We start from the raw sequence: 16,234 nt of genomic DNA, 5'->3' as shown, positions 1-16,234 counted from the left end.
TGCTGAGTCAAATTTCCCGGCCCGAGTGCCTCGGGCTAATTACCATCTGCTGCATCAGTGGCAGACGAGTCATTTCTGGATTGGTGTGTGTACGCATGATGCTTTTTGAGAACCTACTATAGGGTGCCCCAGCTTTCATAGCAGCACCTTCTCCTGGGCATGAGTTTAAGGAATACAAACTAATTTTGATCTCTGCCTAGAGCAAATATGACTAGGACAGTACCTTTGTCCCTGTAAAGCAGCAACAGGGCACCCCCAGCTCAAACAGAAATGACTTTACGATCGTCTGCTCTTTTATTTTTATTTATTTTAACATTTTATTTATTTATTTGGCTGCATCAGGTCTTAGTTGCGGCACGCAGGATCTTCAATGCAGTGCGCAGGCTTCTCTAGTTGCGGCGCGCGGGCTGCTCTCTAGTTGTGGCACGTGGGCTCCAGAGCCCGTGGGCTCACTAGTTGCAGCACGCGGGCTCAGTTGCCCCGTGGCATGTGGGATCTTAGTTCCCCGACCAGGGATCGAACCCGCGTCCCCTGCGTTGCAAGCTGGATCCTTAACCACTGGACCGCCCGGGAAGCCCCTATCTTCTCTTTTAGGATAAGCCACACCTCAGTTTCTCTCCACTGTTTACCCAACCATCCTTTCTCAACTAAAACCACCAACCTCCATGAATCTAGTGCTCAGAAAATGCTCCTCAGACAGGAACCAGGTGCGCCCCTTCGAGTAAACCTCAGCCCAGGGAGGGCTGACCCCACCCGCCAGGCGGTGAAGGGTGGAGGGTCCCTGGCACGTCCATCAGAGGCCCGACAGCGGCAGGACGGCGACGTGAACCCTGGGCCCAGCCCTCTCCCACCCTGATGGGCAAGAGGAAAACACAAGAGCGTTTTGTTTTCTGAGAAGATGCTGTATTCAATGCTTTCCCTCCCCCCACCCTACACATTTCCCTACAGAGTAGGGGCCGTGCCGGGCCCTCTCCATTAAGGCAGGCGGTGTGGAGGTAACAAACATCAAACACAAGGCACTGGCTGGGGCAGAGGGGGTGATGGATCAGGCAGGGGAGGCTGGGCGGGCTCCCGTTGTCAGGAGGGGTGAAGCGGGAGGGCTGCCTGGGTAGATTTGGGCCTTGCAGGGCGATGCCCAGGGATGCGAGTGGCCCCAGAAAGAAACCTGGCGCCGCAGCCAGCCAACTGCCACTCTCACCTACTCCCTACAGCCCTCTTCCCAAGGCACGGAGCCTGAGCAGGGACCATAAAAAGCCACGGCCTGAGGGCAGATATGGCCTCTGTAAACCACAGTCTATGAATTGAAAAGCCTGTGTCCTTCCTGATTTCTTAAGAGGGAGGCAGGGATTCTCTTCAACCTCCAGAAGGTTCTCGAGGGGCTCCATTCTCCCACACGTCAAGTTCATGCTCTTGGTGAATGCAGGGCCCACCAAGTAGACCCTGCAGCTCCACGTGCTGTGACTTGGACTCCACCACAGCACGGAGCCTGGGCCCAGCTGACTGGCCCCCTGGGCCCTGCTGAACCTCCCCCTACGCCCTTCCTCACAGACACTGGGCTTCGAGATGCAGTGTCCGATGCACCGTTGGTGAATCAGAGTAGCGGCAGAGGCAGCAGTAGTAGAAAAATCCCCAGCCACGAAGGCGTCTGGGATCATTAGTGCAAGGTAAGTGCGTGATCGTAGGTGACAGAGAGGGTGCCCCGGACTACGAAGGTCAGGGGCTGTGTTCCCTGAAACGGCTTCACTTGTCACCCTCCGGCCCGCTCCCTTCCACGTGAGGAAGTAGTTCAGAGCGACGCCCTCGCCTCCCCAGACCCTCCCCCGGGGTCCCTGTTCCCTAGTTCCGAGCGTCTTCCTCCTTGTCTTCCCCACCGGGCCGGCCTGGGGCCCCCTCTGCAGGAGGGAGCTGGGCTGTGAGGACTCAAGCTTCCCACTTCCCTTCTCATCCCTTCCCGCTGGATCCCACCCCTCTTCTCACCCTCTCCCGGCTCGGCTTCACATGGTCCCCAAGGCCCAGCTCACAGGCCGCTGGACAGAAAGGGGCTTCTCGTCCCTGCCTTCCCCACCTTGCCCATGATACACGGCCTATTCACCCAACACCAGGGGGCCAGGAGCCCCCTGCCCATCGTGACGCCGGGAAGAGGATGCCAGTCCGGAGTTAGTGCCACCTGGAGGGTAAGGTTAATGCCCTAATTGGTGGCCAGCTGTCGGGTGGCCACCTGGGAGAGATATGCGTGTCCTGGAGTCACATGCCTGCGGGAGAGCTGAGAACGGCTCCACGTGAGGCCGGCCCCTCGGTTACAAATCAGCTGTTGGTCAAGGACCGAGGGACGCACCTGTGGGTCTGAGGTATGTGGGGCCCCCCTGAATGCACGACTCTGACCACTCACAGTCAGTGCTGGATCGGGACAGTTACAGTTTTGGTTTTCTGTTAAAAAAATAAAAACCCCAATAAAATACGTCCAATAGGAGAGCTTCCCAGTCCACGGCCACTGCCCCCTGAGGAGCCCAGGGTGGACGCTGGAAGGGACCTCCCGGTCAGGGTGGTGTCGCCCAGGCAGGGCTTTCCTTCCTCAACCCGGTTCCGCCGCCCTTCCCGGGAGCTGTCCCGTCTCTTTCCCATCTCCTGGCCCCGGAGGCCCAGAGGTGGGGAGAGGTCTTGGTCTCCTTCCATGGAGGACAGCTGCCGGAGCAGGGGGTGTCGGCTCGGAGGCCCCTCGGGCCCAGTGCGGCCCCTGCTCCCTGGCCTCTCCCCCTCCGGCAGCAAGCGGGCACTGGCCAGGCCACCGTGGTGCAGGGGCCGGAAGCGGTGGGTCCAGCGGGCCACCCCCGGGGTTACGGCGTCTTCATCTGGCGGCGGTTCCACATGCCTCGCTTGGAATGGAAGTGATGGAAGAAATTCCGGAGGGAGAGACGCTCCACTTCCAGGCCTGCTTGGAGGATCCTGGGTGGGAAGGGGGGGGATGAGCAACAGGTGCACAGAGGCGAGGGTGGGGAGGGGGCCCCCGAGGAGCCTGCCTTCCACGTCTCCGCCAGGCCCTGTCCTTGTCACCCTCTGGCTACTCCCCACGGGGCAGGGGAGCGGGTGGGGCGTGCAAAGAGAGCCAAAGGGCCTGGGCTGGAAGCCCAGCTCCGGACCTATGAGGCACGGCATCTTTCAGAGCCTCTCCCTCTAGAAAAGATAACGACGGGCTGGATAACGGCGAGGGTGAGGTGAGAACCAGAGATGATGGAGGCGGGGGACGGGGCTGGGGGGTGGAGGACACAGAGCAGACCTCCCCCATCCCTCCCCGCCCCCCTTCCCTATGCATGGCCTGTTGGGAGGCCTGCGCTTCCAGCAGGTGGAAATAACTGGAATTTGGAGCTGTTTCTCTCTCCTCGGGCTTCAGAGGAGGCAGGGAGGTCCAGGACTGGTCGAGGTCTGCCTCTTGGCAGTGGTGGAGGTAACACCAGCCTAGGCTTCTGTCCACCTTGGGGTCTGACGGACAGAGCTTTACGGGAGCTGCGTTATCTAATACAAGCTCCCTCACCCTCCCTCCTTTGCACCTTAAATTCCCTTAGTATTGTCACCTTCCCTCCTGCCTGCTCTCTAGGGAAAAAACAAACAGACCGGGTTGTTAAGCCTGCAACAGCCATAGCTGTGAGATTTGGGGCAAGTTGTTAACTTCTCCCCAAGGCTCAGTTTTCTCATCTGGAGAACGGAGACAATCACACCTACCTCACAGAGGTCTGGGGAGGACTAAAGGAGGTGATGGATGTACATCACCGGCCAAGTACAGGCGCCCAGTGACTGGGGGGTGAGGAAGTGCCCTGTCTCTCAGGAAGAAGAGCGTATCTTCGCTGTCAAGGTCGCCTCTCCCCCGGAGCCCCTGACCTTGCCTGTCCACCTCCTCTGGGCACTGCTTCAGCAATTACTCCCTTGCTCTCTTGGATTTTTCCGCTCTCCCTCCTTTGCCCCCACCCCTTAAGCTCAAATCTCAAGGGAGCGTCCGCCTTCCCTCCCCTTCTCTTGGCAATAAATTCTTGACGGAGGAATCTCAGACGAAGCCTCCACGTCCTCACCACCCACGTGCTCTGAAATCCTGGGGTCCCACCAGCCTGCTCTCTGCTGCAACCCTTCTTCCCACCCGCGCCCTGCCGGCTGGTCCTGCCTCTTCTTTACATACCACAGACCCTGTCCTCCTCCCCCAAACTCCCTTCTACCAGGTTCCAGGGACCCAGAACCTCCTGGATACCTGTTGCCCTTTAACAGTCCACACTGGCTCTTTTCCCGACCCTCTGCCGGGTCTCTTATCCACCGCCACAAGCTCAGCCTCCTCCCCAGCCGTGTTCTCCCGAGTGGGCAGGCGGGAGCCTTGCCGAGAACAGTACCATTCACATCTACACAGCTCAGAGTCTGTGTTCTTCCCCCTGACAGTCTGCCAGGCACCCACCACACCCGCCCTGTGACACAGGCAGAGGCAGTATCCCCTCCAGTAGATGCAGTCTCAGCCAGGGAAGGAATCTGACCCCCAAGAGGCGGTGCTGGGCCTGGGGGGGATCGAGCCCTGCCCCCATCCCAGGGCCCCCCACCCCAGGTCTCTCAGGTGCCCTCGCTCCCCACTCACCTGTCCAACAGCTCCCAGTCCTCTCCACCCCAGCGGTCTCGGAACTCCTTGGTGTTCATGCCCCCGATCCTGTCCAGGTCTGACTTGTAGATGCCGAGCAGTCCAAATCCATTCACCTCCCAGTAGCCTGTGGACAGACAAGCTCCAGATGAGCTGACCCAGGGCCAGGAGGACAGAGAAGACTGAGGCTGAGAACTCTCATCTGAACGAGCCCCTTGCCTATTTGGGGGGGAAGCCCCCCGAGCTAAGGTTCCGGGTCCAGGGAAGGCAGCAGTCCTACCAGGGAGGGACCAAGGGCTGGTGGCAGCCCTACAGGAGGCTCTGACGGCAGCAGCCCCCGAGGGCGTGGGGAATCTTCCTCCCATCTCTGTATCCTCACACAGCGCGCTGTCTGGCACAGAGTAAGTGCTTAATAAAGGTCTGATGAACAAAAGAAGGGGAAGATGAGGCGGGAAATGTTCATCGCTGCTGCTGCTGCTGCTGCTGCTGTGTCAGCTCAGCCCTGGGGGCACTTCTCTGCGGTCTGTCCAGGGCGGGCAGAGGAGCGGAAGGGGAGGGTGGGGGAGAGGTGCTGCCATCGTAGACATGACTATTTCCAGCTCTGGGTTAAGAAGCAAGGCAGAGGGGCCTTTCCTACCCTCCCCAGCCCAGGACAGGCTCACCCTCAGGCCACTGGGGAGTGGCACCGCAGTGCAGCCTCATGACCATGGGGGCGAAGGCCATCTTGCCCTCCACACAGTGCTTCCGGATGGTGTCGACGATTCCAGCTGGGAAGTGGATGTGGAGGTCGCAGAGGAAGATGATGCTGTGCGGGTCCTGGGGACAGAGGTGGGAGGGTCAGCAGCCCCTACAGACCCCGGCGAGGAGGCCAGGCTGCTCTCTAGGACAATCCTCAGGCTCTTTCCCATTTCAGTGACTGACAAACTTGCGTGAAACAAACTGTCGGATGGGTTTCCAGGGTACTGGGCATCAGGGCACTGTTCTCACCATCACAGAGGGAATCCCGACTCCTCCCCGACCTTTCACGGACTCCGAGGACCCCGCACGAACGCTCCCACCCCGGTACCGGGCCTGCGGCGCAGCAGAGAGGCCCCCGTGTCCTCGACCCTTCCTCCCCGAGGAGCCGGCCGTCTATGCGTCTCTTCAGCAGCCTTAGTCACGTCTCTCAGGCCGCTTACCTTCACCAGGTCCACGCCAGCCTGAAGCCCGGCTGAGCGTTCGAAGTTCCCACTTAGCTTCATGTACTGGTAGCTGCGGGGAGAGCAGAGAGGGGCTGAGCCTCAGGGCCCGGCTGTGGCAGTCCCAGGGGGAAGCTGGCAGGCAGAGAAGAGGTGGCGCGTGCTCCTGGGATGGGCCTACGGGCAGGCGGGTGCGGCCTCTGGGAAAAGCTAGAGGCTGGGAATCAGGGAAGCTGGCAGGGCTTCAGGAAGAGGTGGCTCCGGCTGTGCCCTGCCGAGAACACCCTCACCTGCGCAGCCTGGACCTTCTCAGGGCCATCTCGACGTCCATGTCCTCGCTGCTGTAGTCGGTGATGATGATGTTGAAGTGCGGGTCGCCGGTGACACCGAACAGGGTCTCCATGTCTCTGATGAATTGCTGCACCCAGCGCGCCTGGTTCTTTACTGCCCGGTGGGGCAGGCGGGGCAGGCGGGGAGAAAGAAGCAGAGGTAACGCAAAGGAGGGCACCTCCACTCCCGGTTCCTGCGCGCTCAGGAGTCCCATCAGACTTTGGCTGAGGGTAATGCGGCTACGGGCAAGGTCAGCAGAGCAGCGGGGGACGGAGGGCAGAGGGAGAGCTCACCGTTACAGGGGCCTCCACATCCCCCCCCACCCCCGCACAGCCTCCCAGGGAGGGCTCTGTGGGAAGGCCTGGGGCTGGGGCTTGTCATCAGCTCGGCACGGTTACCCTGCTGGGCTCTCACACTCAGACCCTCTAGCTGTCCATCTTACGGTCATCCTTTACGTTCCGTCCGACCCTACGGTTACACTCCTTGATGGGCTCCCCTCTCTTGTTATAAAAACCAGCCAGCCTGCCCTCCCTGTCTCACTGCCCCAGGCCAGCTGTAAAGCCCAGGCCAGCAGCCCCGGCTGATTTTCACATCCAACCCTGAATGCTGGTTCAGTAAGAAGAGCCGCTGGCCTATGAGTCAGCATCCTTCCCAGCTCCGGCCCTGACTGCCCACATGACCTCAGACTAGTTACTTTTCTCCTGTGAGCCCCAGTTTCCCAAAGTGGCCTCTCCCACAAGTTCTTGTGAAATCACAGCAGGGAGCAGAGACCGGGGGCTCGGGATCACATGAGGTCCCTGCTCCGCGGACAGCGCCCAGGTGGCAGGAGGCTCACCCGGCACGATGAAGTGGACCACGGCGTGGTGGTTCCAGGAGAAGCCCTGGGGCCAGCACAGCTTGGGCTCCGGGGCCCGGGCACTCAGGACATGTCTCTGGCGGTCGTGTGGGCTCCACACCAGGCCTTGCAGGTTCCGGGCCTCGGCCTCTTCCCCACCAGCGGCATCGACGCCCTGCCTGCCACGTGTGGACACGAACTCCGAGAGCCGCACTAGGTGCTGGCCTCGTTCCAGCAGCTCAAGCTCCAGCAGGTAGCGGCCCCCACGGAGGTGGTCCTGACGCTTCTCCACGTTCACGATGCGCCGCAGCTGGTACCTCCTGGCGGAAAGGGTGCGGGGCTTGGGTCACTCTTCCCACACGTGGGAGCAAGGCCAGTCATCAGGAGACCTTGGTCTTTGCCCAGCTTTGCCGTTGGCTAACATGCTCGCACGATGCTTACCCGCTCCAGTGAGCACTGCTGCCATCTTTAAAAATGCACCTATTGGGCTTCCCTGGTGGCGCAGTGGTTGAGAATCTGCCTGCCAATGCAGGGGACACGGGTTCGAGCCCTGGTCCGGGAAGATCCCACGTGCCATGGAGCAACTAAGCCCGTGCACCACAACTACTAAGCCTGCGCTCTAGAGCCCACAAGCCACAACTACTGAGCCTGCGTGCCACAACTACTAAAGCCCGCACGCCTAGACTCTGTGCTCCGCAACAAGAGAAGCCACCGCAATGAGAAGCCCGCGCACCGCAACGAAGAGTAGCCCCAGCTCGTGGCAACTAGAGAAAGCCCGCATGCAGTAACAAAGACCTAATGCAGCTAAAAATAAAATTAATTAATTAATTTAATAAATAAATAAATTAAGTTAAATAAAAGCAATGAAAATGTTCTGGAATCACATAGCGGTGGCGGCTGCACAACATCCTGAATACACTTAAAAACCACTGAATTGTACACTCCAAAATGGTGAACTGAATGGTATGTGCCTTTTATCTCAACCAGAAAAATGTTGGTGGGTTGAATGAATGAATGAAAGAACAAAGCACTCATCCATGTCTTCTGCCCCCGCCCTTCTAGCCCACATCTGGGTCTCAAGGTGTCTTTTTAGCCCCCGTTTTGCCTGTCCCATCTCTTTACCAGCTCCCTCCCTGAGAGCCTTCCCAGTGTTCAGCCCGCATCCTGGGCCAGGCCCCAGGGATCTCACCCCTTGCCTGATGGTGGCACGGAGACCTGACAGGCACTCATCCTCCCAGGCGCCTGCGGCCAGGGCCCCCCCCTGCCCAGCCCACGAGAGCCCTTTACCTTACCCCCGGCTGCGCTGGTTAAGCTTCTTCAAGAAGACCCGCGTGACCTCAAGCGCCTCCTGCTCGGGAAGCAGCAGGTTGCCAGACGTGTTACAGCTCAGGTCAATCCAGTCGGTCCGCAGGGCTTGGAAGTCGAGGTTGCCGGCACTGAAGGTCTGGTCCCAGTTCACCACCGGGTCGAACATGGACAGGTATTCCAACACCTCACTCACATCCTCCTCCTCCTCCTCCTCTTCGCCCTCGTCCTCTCCCTCCGCTCGTCCTTCCTGGCCGGCAGCTGTTGCCAACACCTCCTCCCCCTCCTTAGGCCAACCCCCCCTGGGGTCCGGAGGCTCCATCCTGTCACCGCTTCTCTGCTTTGCAATGTACGACTCAACTTGATTCAGCCACTGGGACTGCCCCAGTGTCTTCCCGGGGCTGCCACCCGCGGGTCTGGGCCTCTTCACTGGAGGCGGGTGCCCTGCTGGGTGTCCCGGGGGCCACTTGTCAGGATGTCGTGGGGCCTGGTGGGGCTCGGGGTTGGGCTTCCTGGCCTTCTTCTCTGCTGGCTGGGCCGGGATGGTGCTGGTCCTCGCTGGGAAGGGGGCTGTGGAGTTCTGCGTGGGAGAGAGCACCACCAGGCCCGCCTGGGGCTGAGCCAGAAGTCTCCGCAGGCTTCGGAGGCGGCGGTTGGTGGCGTTCTGCCCGGGGTCTGTCGGGGGCCCTGGCTTCCCCTCTGGTGTCCTGGCGTTCTGGCCGTCAGGGGCAGGGGTGTCCTCTGCTGCTTCTCCGTACTGGGATTCTTCTAGAAGGCCTTCCTCGGAACCTGCTGTCAACAACAACCATCCCTTGTGTGGGGTTTCAACCTCTCCCCAGCAAGATCCGCAAGACAGCTGAGGACCAGTGGGTGAGACAGTGGGGGTCCCTGGCGGGGTCTGCCCTGGGCCCAGGGTGAGTTACTCAACCTCAGCTAAAGCCAGGGTCTCCCTCTTCCATAGAGGTGCTGTCAGGAGTGAGTGACACGAAGACAGAAAGCACGAGCCGGGGCCTGGCACGTGCAGGGACCCAGCAGACAGCCCCACTCAGTCCCCAGTGCTGCAAGGAGAGAGGCCACAGGAAGACGGTGCTTCTGCAGAGCAGAGCTTCCCTAAAGATGGGCCGGGGTAGCGAGGCCCTCGGGCGTCCCCCAGGGCCCTTCGTCCTCTACATGTGCCTTGGAAAGGAAGAGGGGGAGAAGGGCTCCTCCCCCCACCCTTGGGGCTGAGGGGAAGGGCTGTGGGGTTTGCGTTGTAAGCTCCTGCGGGGGGAGGGGGCGGCTGGCACAGTCTGGACTGTCACCCTCCGGCCTGGCCTGGAAGCTCGGCTGTCACTCTGTACCTGGCTGCTCTGGCCCCTGCTTCGGAGGCTGGTCAATCTTGATGTAGTCCTGAAAGCTGAGCCTGCAGGAGTGAGGGAGGCTGGCATGGGGACCGCGCAGGCCATGGCGGGGGCGGGAGGGGCGGCCTGAGGTCACGCCTGGCCGGGGCTGCAGCGGGGAGGCTGCGTGTGTGCACGTGTGCTTGTGTGAAGCACCCAGGAAGCGCCAAGGCTCCTTGGTGGAGGGTCTCTGTGGCCCTTCTGGTCCAGGCAGCCCTCCCGGCTCCTGCCCCATCAGTGTCTCACCTGTCCTGGTAGTAGGAGTTTTCCTGGTAGAAGCACTTATTATGGGTCTCCATGTGGCTCAGGCGGGTGTAGTCATTGGGGTAAACAAAGGACAGGTGAACCTGGAGGTGGAAAGCAGGGCTGCAGCGGACGCAGCATCTGGATTCCACCCCACCCTTGACGTGCCCTCCCCTGGGCTCTGGACAGAACGTGCCCGAGTCAAGCTCCCCGGGTGCACGTCCCCGTCTCCTGCCCTGGCTCGTTCTCCGCAGCTGCAGCCGAGGCCACCCCACCCCCGTCCCTCCTGCGGCCTTTCCCTCTCCTGCCACCTCCCACAGTCCTGAGACAACCCGTTACTCCCTGCACCGTCTTTTGCCCCCTTTCAACATAGCTCGAGGCCTCGGCCACGAAAAGCCTTCTCAGCCCTGCCCCACGGCTGCCCCCAGCCTCTCCCGCCATCACCTCTGGACGCGGGGGCGCAGCGGGGTCCTGCCCCTGGGGCTTCCGTGTGGGCTAGGGGTTCTCTAAAGCGGAGCTTCACCTCACCAGCGCCTTGTCTATAAGTTTAATAAATACCGCCACCCTCGGGGCGGAGGGTGGGAGGCCTCAGCCAGCCCTCCCCGCACAGCTTCGGGCTCCGCAGGGCAGCCCATCCGGGCCGGGCACAGAGAAATGCCGGTTCTCTGGGCCCCAGGAGGCATCCCGCCTGCAGGCGTGTGGCGTGGGGAGGAGGGGCCAGCCTCTGCAGTCCCGGTCACGGGCAGCGAGCCCCCTCCCACGCCTGTCCCCGCCGCCTGGCCCGAGACTTACAAACCGGAGTCCCTGGTAGCGCTGCAGACGAAGCCCGTCCACCAGGTAGCTGGGCTTGTAGGGACAGTCGGGCAGGACGCGACGGAGCTGGGACCTGGGGATCAGGGGCACTGGGGCAGAAGGGGGCGGGGTGAGGTTGGGTGAGGGAGCCTGAAACAGGCCGGCTCACAGCCACAAAGCCTCCCGGCTGCGGGGTGAGGGCTGGACCTGCGGCCCCGAGCCCACACATTTCTGTATTCACTCGTGGCAGCGTCCAGCCCGGCAGCTGAGGCCACCAAGCGGAGACTGCCACCACTCTTGGGGGTGGGGGTGGATTCCAGGGGCAGCTGGAGGCAGAGAGCTCGCACGCGGCGCCTGATTCGAGGCACAGGACAGTGCTGGGATCGCTGTAAAGGGCCAGCCTCAAAACAGGCCTAGAAACTCCCAGTGAGGCCAAGAAGCCTCCCCCTAGTGTGGTGTCAGTAACTGAATTCCCTTCCGGTGGTCATGGTGGGCTGGGGGGACAGGGCTGGAAGGGGACACTTTGTCGTCTTTTAAAATGTAAACACTCTGGACAGCTTAAGACTCCTACACCTTAGTGGGGACGTACTTCTCTCACTGGAGGCAAGAGCTAGAATCCAATAAGAAACCCATATACGTGATTGCAGAGGGCACACTTGGGTTCTGGCTCTATTTCTTGTCCTGTAATGTTTGCACTGTAATGATTTCTACAATTGCAAAGCTGTACATCTATATTTTTGTACCTTTCTGTATGCATGTTATATTTCATACAAGTAAAAGAAAAGAGTCTCTGATTTGGGGATATTGCGGTAGCACAGAGGCCTCCTCCCCGACATCCGTGGACCTGGCAGTGCGTCCCCCGGCGGGAGGTCAAGCCCGCGGTGAGGTCGTACCTCGATAGAGGGTGTCCCGAGGGTCGGGCCGCAGCATGTCGGCCAGGGGCTGCTCATCACTGGAAAGAGGGTCTGGGGAGCCTGCATGGCTGGCTGCTGTCTGCGGGATGTGGCCCACCTCATCCATCCTCAGGACTGTCTCATCTGCGCCCAGGGAGGAAAGAACAGAGGGCAGCTGGACTCCCAGAGAAAGTCAGCCCAGAAGCCAGGCCCCTGCCTCCTGGAGGGGCCAGGAAGGGGCCGACTGAAGGCTTCCGTACCCCCAGGCTGGTACAGTATGGGATGCGCTCAATCCCGCTTCCCCCCAGCCCTGCCTCCACCACCTGTGGTCTCCCTTGGACCCCTTCCACCAGCCCCAGCGCCAGCACACACCACAGTTTTGTGTGAGCTGGAAAAAGCCACCTCTTCCTCAAAATGTTTTAACTGCTATCTGCTGGAAATTCATCATTAGAAGTCTGTTTATTTAACAAACACACGAAGGGCACTTACTAAATAATAAGCCAGGCGCTGATCCAAGCATCTTACAAATATCAACGCATTTAATCCTCAGAGCTGCTGTGGCTTATGTACTATTATCATCATTCCTACTTTACAGACAAGGAACTTGGGCAAAGGGAAGCGAAGTCACGTGCCTGAGATCGCACAAAGCTGGGTGAACCCAGGCCGTGTGTCTCAGCCTCTCCAGCAGACAAGCCCACGCCCACCAAGCAGGGAGCCCCTAGGCTTCCAGCACCCACTCCTCACCTCCGTCTGGGGGCCTGGTGTTCAAAACTACTTGTCCCCTATCTGACCAGCCCCGGGGGCTGGCTGCTTGTCTTTGCTCTCTGCTTCCTGAGATCATCTGCCGTGGCCCCAGATGAGAGCTCGGTTACCTCTGGCCCATCTCACTGATTTCTTCCCTGAATTTGCCTCGGGCTTCCTTTTCCTTGGTTCACACTCAGTCTATGGATCCCGATCTCCCTTCTTCTTCTGGCACCAACTGGCCCTTCAGCCCTGGCCTCCTGCTTCGGTCACCGGCAGCCTCCCCCGACCCCTCTCACCCCTTCCTCACTGCCGCCCTCTCCTGTGAACCAGACCTTCTGTTCCGCTCTCCATCCTGCCCTCCGCGCATACGCTCTTCCCACCATCTCCCAGTCTCCTCCAGACCCACCTTCCCTTCCTCGCCAGGGCTTCTGCTCTGCCAGCTCCTCCTATACCTGGGCCCACACGGCCCACCTGCCAGGGGTGACTTCTCAGTGGGGCCTCCAGGCAGGGGGAAATCATAAGCAACAACGAGTACACTCGGGGAGTCCACTGACTGCAGCCTGAGAGAGGTGACAACGCTGTCTCTCCTCTGGCCACAGCCGTGTGAGAACCATGGCGGCTCATCTGCAAAATAGGGACTGGCCTCCCTCAGAGGCTTTTCATCGGGAGTGAGCGTCCTGGTCTCTGGATCCCCTTGAAATCATACGGACAACACCGTGTGGAGGCGGACGGGCGTTTTTCTGGGGCGAGGGCTCAGAGAGGTTCCGGAAGGCGCTCACAGGTCACCGACCCCCCAGGAGCTAAGGACCTCTGACCGTAGCGCCCCTTCAGGCTCTGCTCCTTGGTCCGGACCCTCCACACCTCGTTCCAAGCAGCCCTCCCGGCCCCCCCGCCAAGCCAGCCCCACCTCGGCCCGTCCCCAGGCTGGGGCAGGACACTCACTGGTGAAGAGGGACAGGGAAGCGGAGTCAATGATGCTGAACTTGGCCCCGGGGTCATTCCGTCGCCACTGGGAGAGGAGAGAGGGTGGACGCGGCAGGTTGGAGGTGGCTGATTTGGAACAGGGCTCCAGGGCCTGGGCAGAGGGGCGGCCAGGCACAGGGGCGGAGGGGACCTCGGGGGCTCACCGCGACTTCCACGTGGTCGGTGCCCTGGTCGTTCTGCTTGTGTAGCACCTCGAAGTAGTACCTGCGGGCGGCTGACAGGCTGGCAGGAGAGGGCAGGGAACAGGGGGCTGTCTCCCAGGCCCCCACGACGCCTGAGCCCGCTCCCAGTGCTGCACACGCCCCGTCCCTCCCTCCCTGCTCCTGGTCCCAGGGACCTGCTGGCGGGCGTCTGGGTCAGAAGCCCCATCACCGCTTACTGACAGGGCGGCCTCAGGCTTCTCTCCCGTGAGATGGGATAACAACAGCACTAACCTCCCAGGATACTCAGCTCTCTGTTAACCCTCAGAGAGCTGTTCCTATGTGGAGGCACCGTGCTAAGTGCTTTATACACATGAACTCACGTAATCCCTGTTTGCAGATAAGAACCCCGAGGCGCAGAAAATTTGGGTAATTTGCCCAAAGTCCCCAGGTAATAAGGGGCGCAGTTGGGGTTTGGACCCGGGCAGTCTGGCTTTAGAGCCCTCATCCTCGGCTGCTGTGCTGAGTCACACGGGAAGTGGTGACCTCAGGGGCTGGCACGGTCAGTGCTCTGGACAAGCTGTACTGCCTCACTACCATCAACATCAGCACCGGAACCTTCAAGCCAACACGTGTTCTCGCCAGTGTGTGTGGGCCACCAGGTGGCGCTCTGGGGGCGGGGATAGTTCCCATCCCAGCCACCACAGGCCTTCCCTCCAGCCTGCCCAGGGGCCCCCGCCATTCGGAACTTTCTGCAGCTCAGAAAGAGCAGCGGTGGTCCAGCTGTGGACCCTGAAGGGATGGAGAAAACGGGCAAGCAAGGGCGGGGAGAAAGGAGACCCATTCTGTTTTCCAGTCCTGAGTGCTACTCAACAGCTGTGTGACCCTCATTAAGTCACAGCCCTCTCTGGGCCTCAGTTCCTCATCTGTAAAGTGAGGAAGAATGGGCCAGGTGGTCTCTAATCAAAGACTTGGTTTACCTGAATGCACGTGGCCCTGGCTCACTGAACCTCTGTGATGGGGCGGGGGGCGGGGAGTGGGGAAGTGCCCCCCGGACCCGGGCCCCGGCCCTGAGCTGGCCTCTCGGCACCTGACAGAGGCTGGGGTTTCTGCCGCTCCTGTCACCACGCTCCCTACTCACCTCACTGGCTTGGACATTTGACTCCGAAATTTCCCGAATTCTCCAGGGGCAGTCCACTCTTTTCCAGTCTGGAGGTGTGGGGAGCAAGGGAAGAGAAGGGCGGACGCAGAGGCAAAGTGTGGAGGGTGGGAAGTGGTGAGTGAGGGGCCACAGGCAGAAGGAGAGAGGAGGAGAGTGGGAGGAGGGGGGCGGGGAGCTGGGGAGGGTGGGAGGGGACGCAGGACCACTCGGGAAGTAACTCCCCTTCCCCGCACGCCGCCCCCCCAGCAGCCGCGCCCACCACGTGAATCCTCAGCATCAAGACCAGAGCACCCAGGATGGGTGTGGCCCAGTCCTGAGTCTTCCCGGGGTCTGTTCCCGGCCACACCCAGTCCATCCCTCTGTAGGATGGGAGGCAACGGGGGAGAATGCTGCTTCTCATGCCCCTTCCCTGCTGTCACACCAGACTGTCCTGATGGAGGCAGGTGACCTGGCTCCTGGGGGCAGTGGGAGGGCCAATGGGGCCGTGGGGACCCTACCTTGCCGACGCTGGCCAGCAGCTGCAGGCCTGAGACCTGGTCATCAGGGCTCAGCCAGAATTCTGCGTTGTCGTCGGCGGCGATGGCAAACTGGATCTCCCCTGGGCATGAGGGCAGTTTCCAGGTGAGAGCAGGACGGGCCTCCACATAGCGGGCTCTCATGTCTCAGGGTAAATCTTCTTTGGGGGCTTGCTGCTGGGCTCCCCTCTTTGTAAAGTGGGGGTCTCTACACCCTGGGAGACCCCGTGGAGATGGAGACTTACAGGGAAGGACAAGCTAGTTCCAGACCCTTCAAATCAGGGCGTGAAGTGGCCGCCTGGGGGCCTGCGTGAGGCCTCACCACGGCCAACCTCCCCCCTCCCCCGAGGGTAGGCTAACAGGCGATGTGCTCCGGGCACCCTGAGAGCTCGGGCAGGACGGGGAAGAGCGGGATCCGGGGCTGGCCTCACCGTCGGTGAAGGGGTGCAGGTAGCCAAAGATGCGGAGGCCATAGTTGGTCCACCTGGGGGACACGGCCAGCTTCCTCAGGGTTGTGCGGATCTGTGCCAGGAAACCAGAGGGGAATCATTACCCGGAAGAGGGAAGAGGGATATGAAGAGGTTGGTCTGCTCAGGGCTGGTAGGAGGATGAGGAGGGAGTGAGGCAGGCAAGCCTCCCGCTCCCACTTGCTTCTTTATCCAGGTGACCTGGAAGAGTGCACAGCCCCACAACCGTACGTGGCGGCCTCCCGGGTAAACCATATGGCCAAGGAGATCCCCGGGAAGGGAACGAGGGAGACACTGTGGGCGTTAGAAGGGGGCCCACGGGATAAAGGAAAGGAAACGAACCAGAGAAGAGCAAGGGAAGGTGAGGAAGACAGAAGCCGGGTGCAGGGGTGAGAGCCAGGAGCGGGGCAGGAGGCGCTCACGTGTGGGTACAGGGGGAAGTGGAGGTCCCTCCGCAGCTGCTGCATCGAGCTGCCGCACCAGTCTTCAAACACATGCAGGTTGACGCGGCCCCGGAACTGCACGGGACAGGGACAGGGTGTGAGCGTGAGACGGGGCCGGCCTGCAGCCCCGGCCCGAGCGCCCCTCACTGTTGAAGGTCATGGTCCACGCCAGTCCCATTCCCATCCTCGGCACCCACGGCTGCCTGGGGAAGCTCATC

General features: G+C 60.9%; 1 protein-coding gene across 2 annotated transcripts in view; it reads right to left on the bottom strand.

The window, feature by feature from the left end:
- Positions 1 to 287: 287 nt before the first annotated feature.
- Positions 288 to 16,234, bottom strand: part of B4GALNT3 (beta-1,4-N-acetyl-galactosaminyltransferase 3) — a 95,472-nt gene continuing 79,525 nt past the window's right edge. Inside the window, exons 4-20 of one of the 2 annotated variants that reach the window (XM_079714306.1) lie at positions 15,996 to 16,091; positions 15,538 to 15,628; positions 15,089 to 15,189; positions 14,571 to 14,638; positions 13,433 to 13,511; positions 13,248 to 13,314; positions 11,562 to 11,705; positions 10,669 to 10,778; positions 9,880 to 9,980; positions 9,595 to 9,656; positions 8,242 to 9,046; positions 6,950 to 7,269; positions 6,075 to 6,228; positions 5,785 to 5,857; positions 5,269 to 5,422; positions 4,607 to 4,733; positions 288 to 2,943 (exon numbers count right to left, since the gene is read on the bottom strand). In XM_079714306.1, coding sequence (XP_079570432.1) covers positions 2,835 to 2,943; positions 4,607 to 4,733; positions 5,269 to 5,422; positions 5,785 to 5,857; positions 6,075 to 6,228; positions 6,950 to 7,269; positions 8,242 to 9,046; positions 9,595 to 9,656; positions 9,880 to 9,980; positions 10,669 to 10,778; positions 11,562 to 11,705; positions 13,248 to 13,314; positions 13,433 to 13,511; positions 14,571 to 14,638; positions 15,089 to 15,189; positions 15,538 to 15,628; positions 15,996 to 16,091 — 2,661 coding nt within the window. In that variant the 3' untranslated portion in view covers positions 288 to 2,834. The remainder of the gene's footprint in view (positions 2,944 to 4,606; positions 4,734 to 5,268; positions 5,423 to 5,784; positions 5,858 to 6,074; positions 6,229 to 6,949; positions 7,270 to 8,241; positions 9,047 to 9,594; positions 9,657 to 9,879; positions 9,981 to 10,668; positions 10,779 to 11,561; positions 11,706 to 13,247; positions 13,315 to 13,432; positions 13,512 to 14,570; positions 14,639 to 15,088; positions 15,190 to 15,537; positions 15,629 to 15,995; positions 16,092 to 16,234) is intronic. The other variant, XM_079714307.1, reaches the window with a different exon arrangement.

The sequence above is a fragment of the Hyperoodon ampullatus genome (assembly GCF_949752795.1).
Source record: "Hyperoodon ampullatus genome assembly, chromosome: 11".
Lineage (NCBI taxonomy): Eukaryota > Metazoa > Chordata > Mammalia > Artiodactyla > Ziphiidae > Hyperoodon > Hyperoodon ampullatus.
This window is presented reverse-complemented; position numbering and strand designations above follow the sequence as displayed.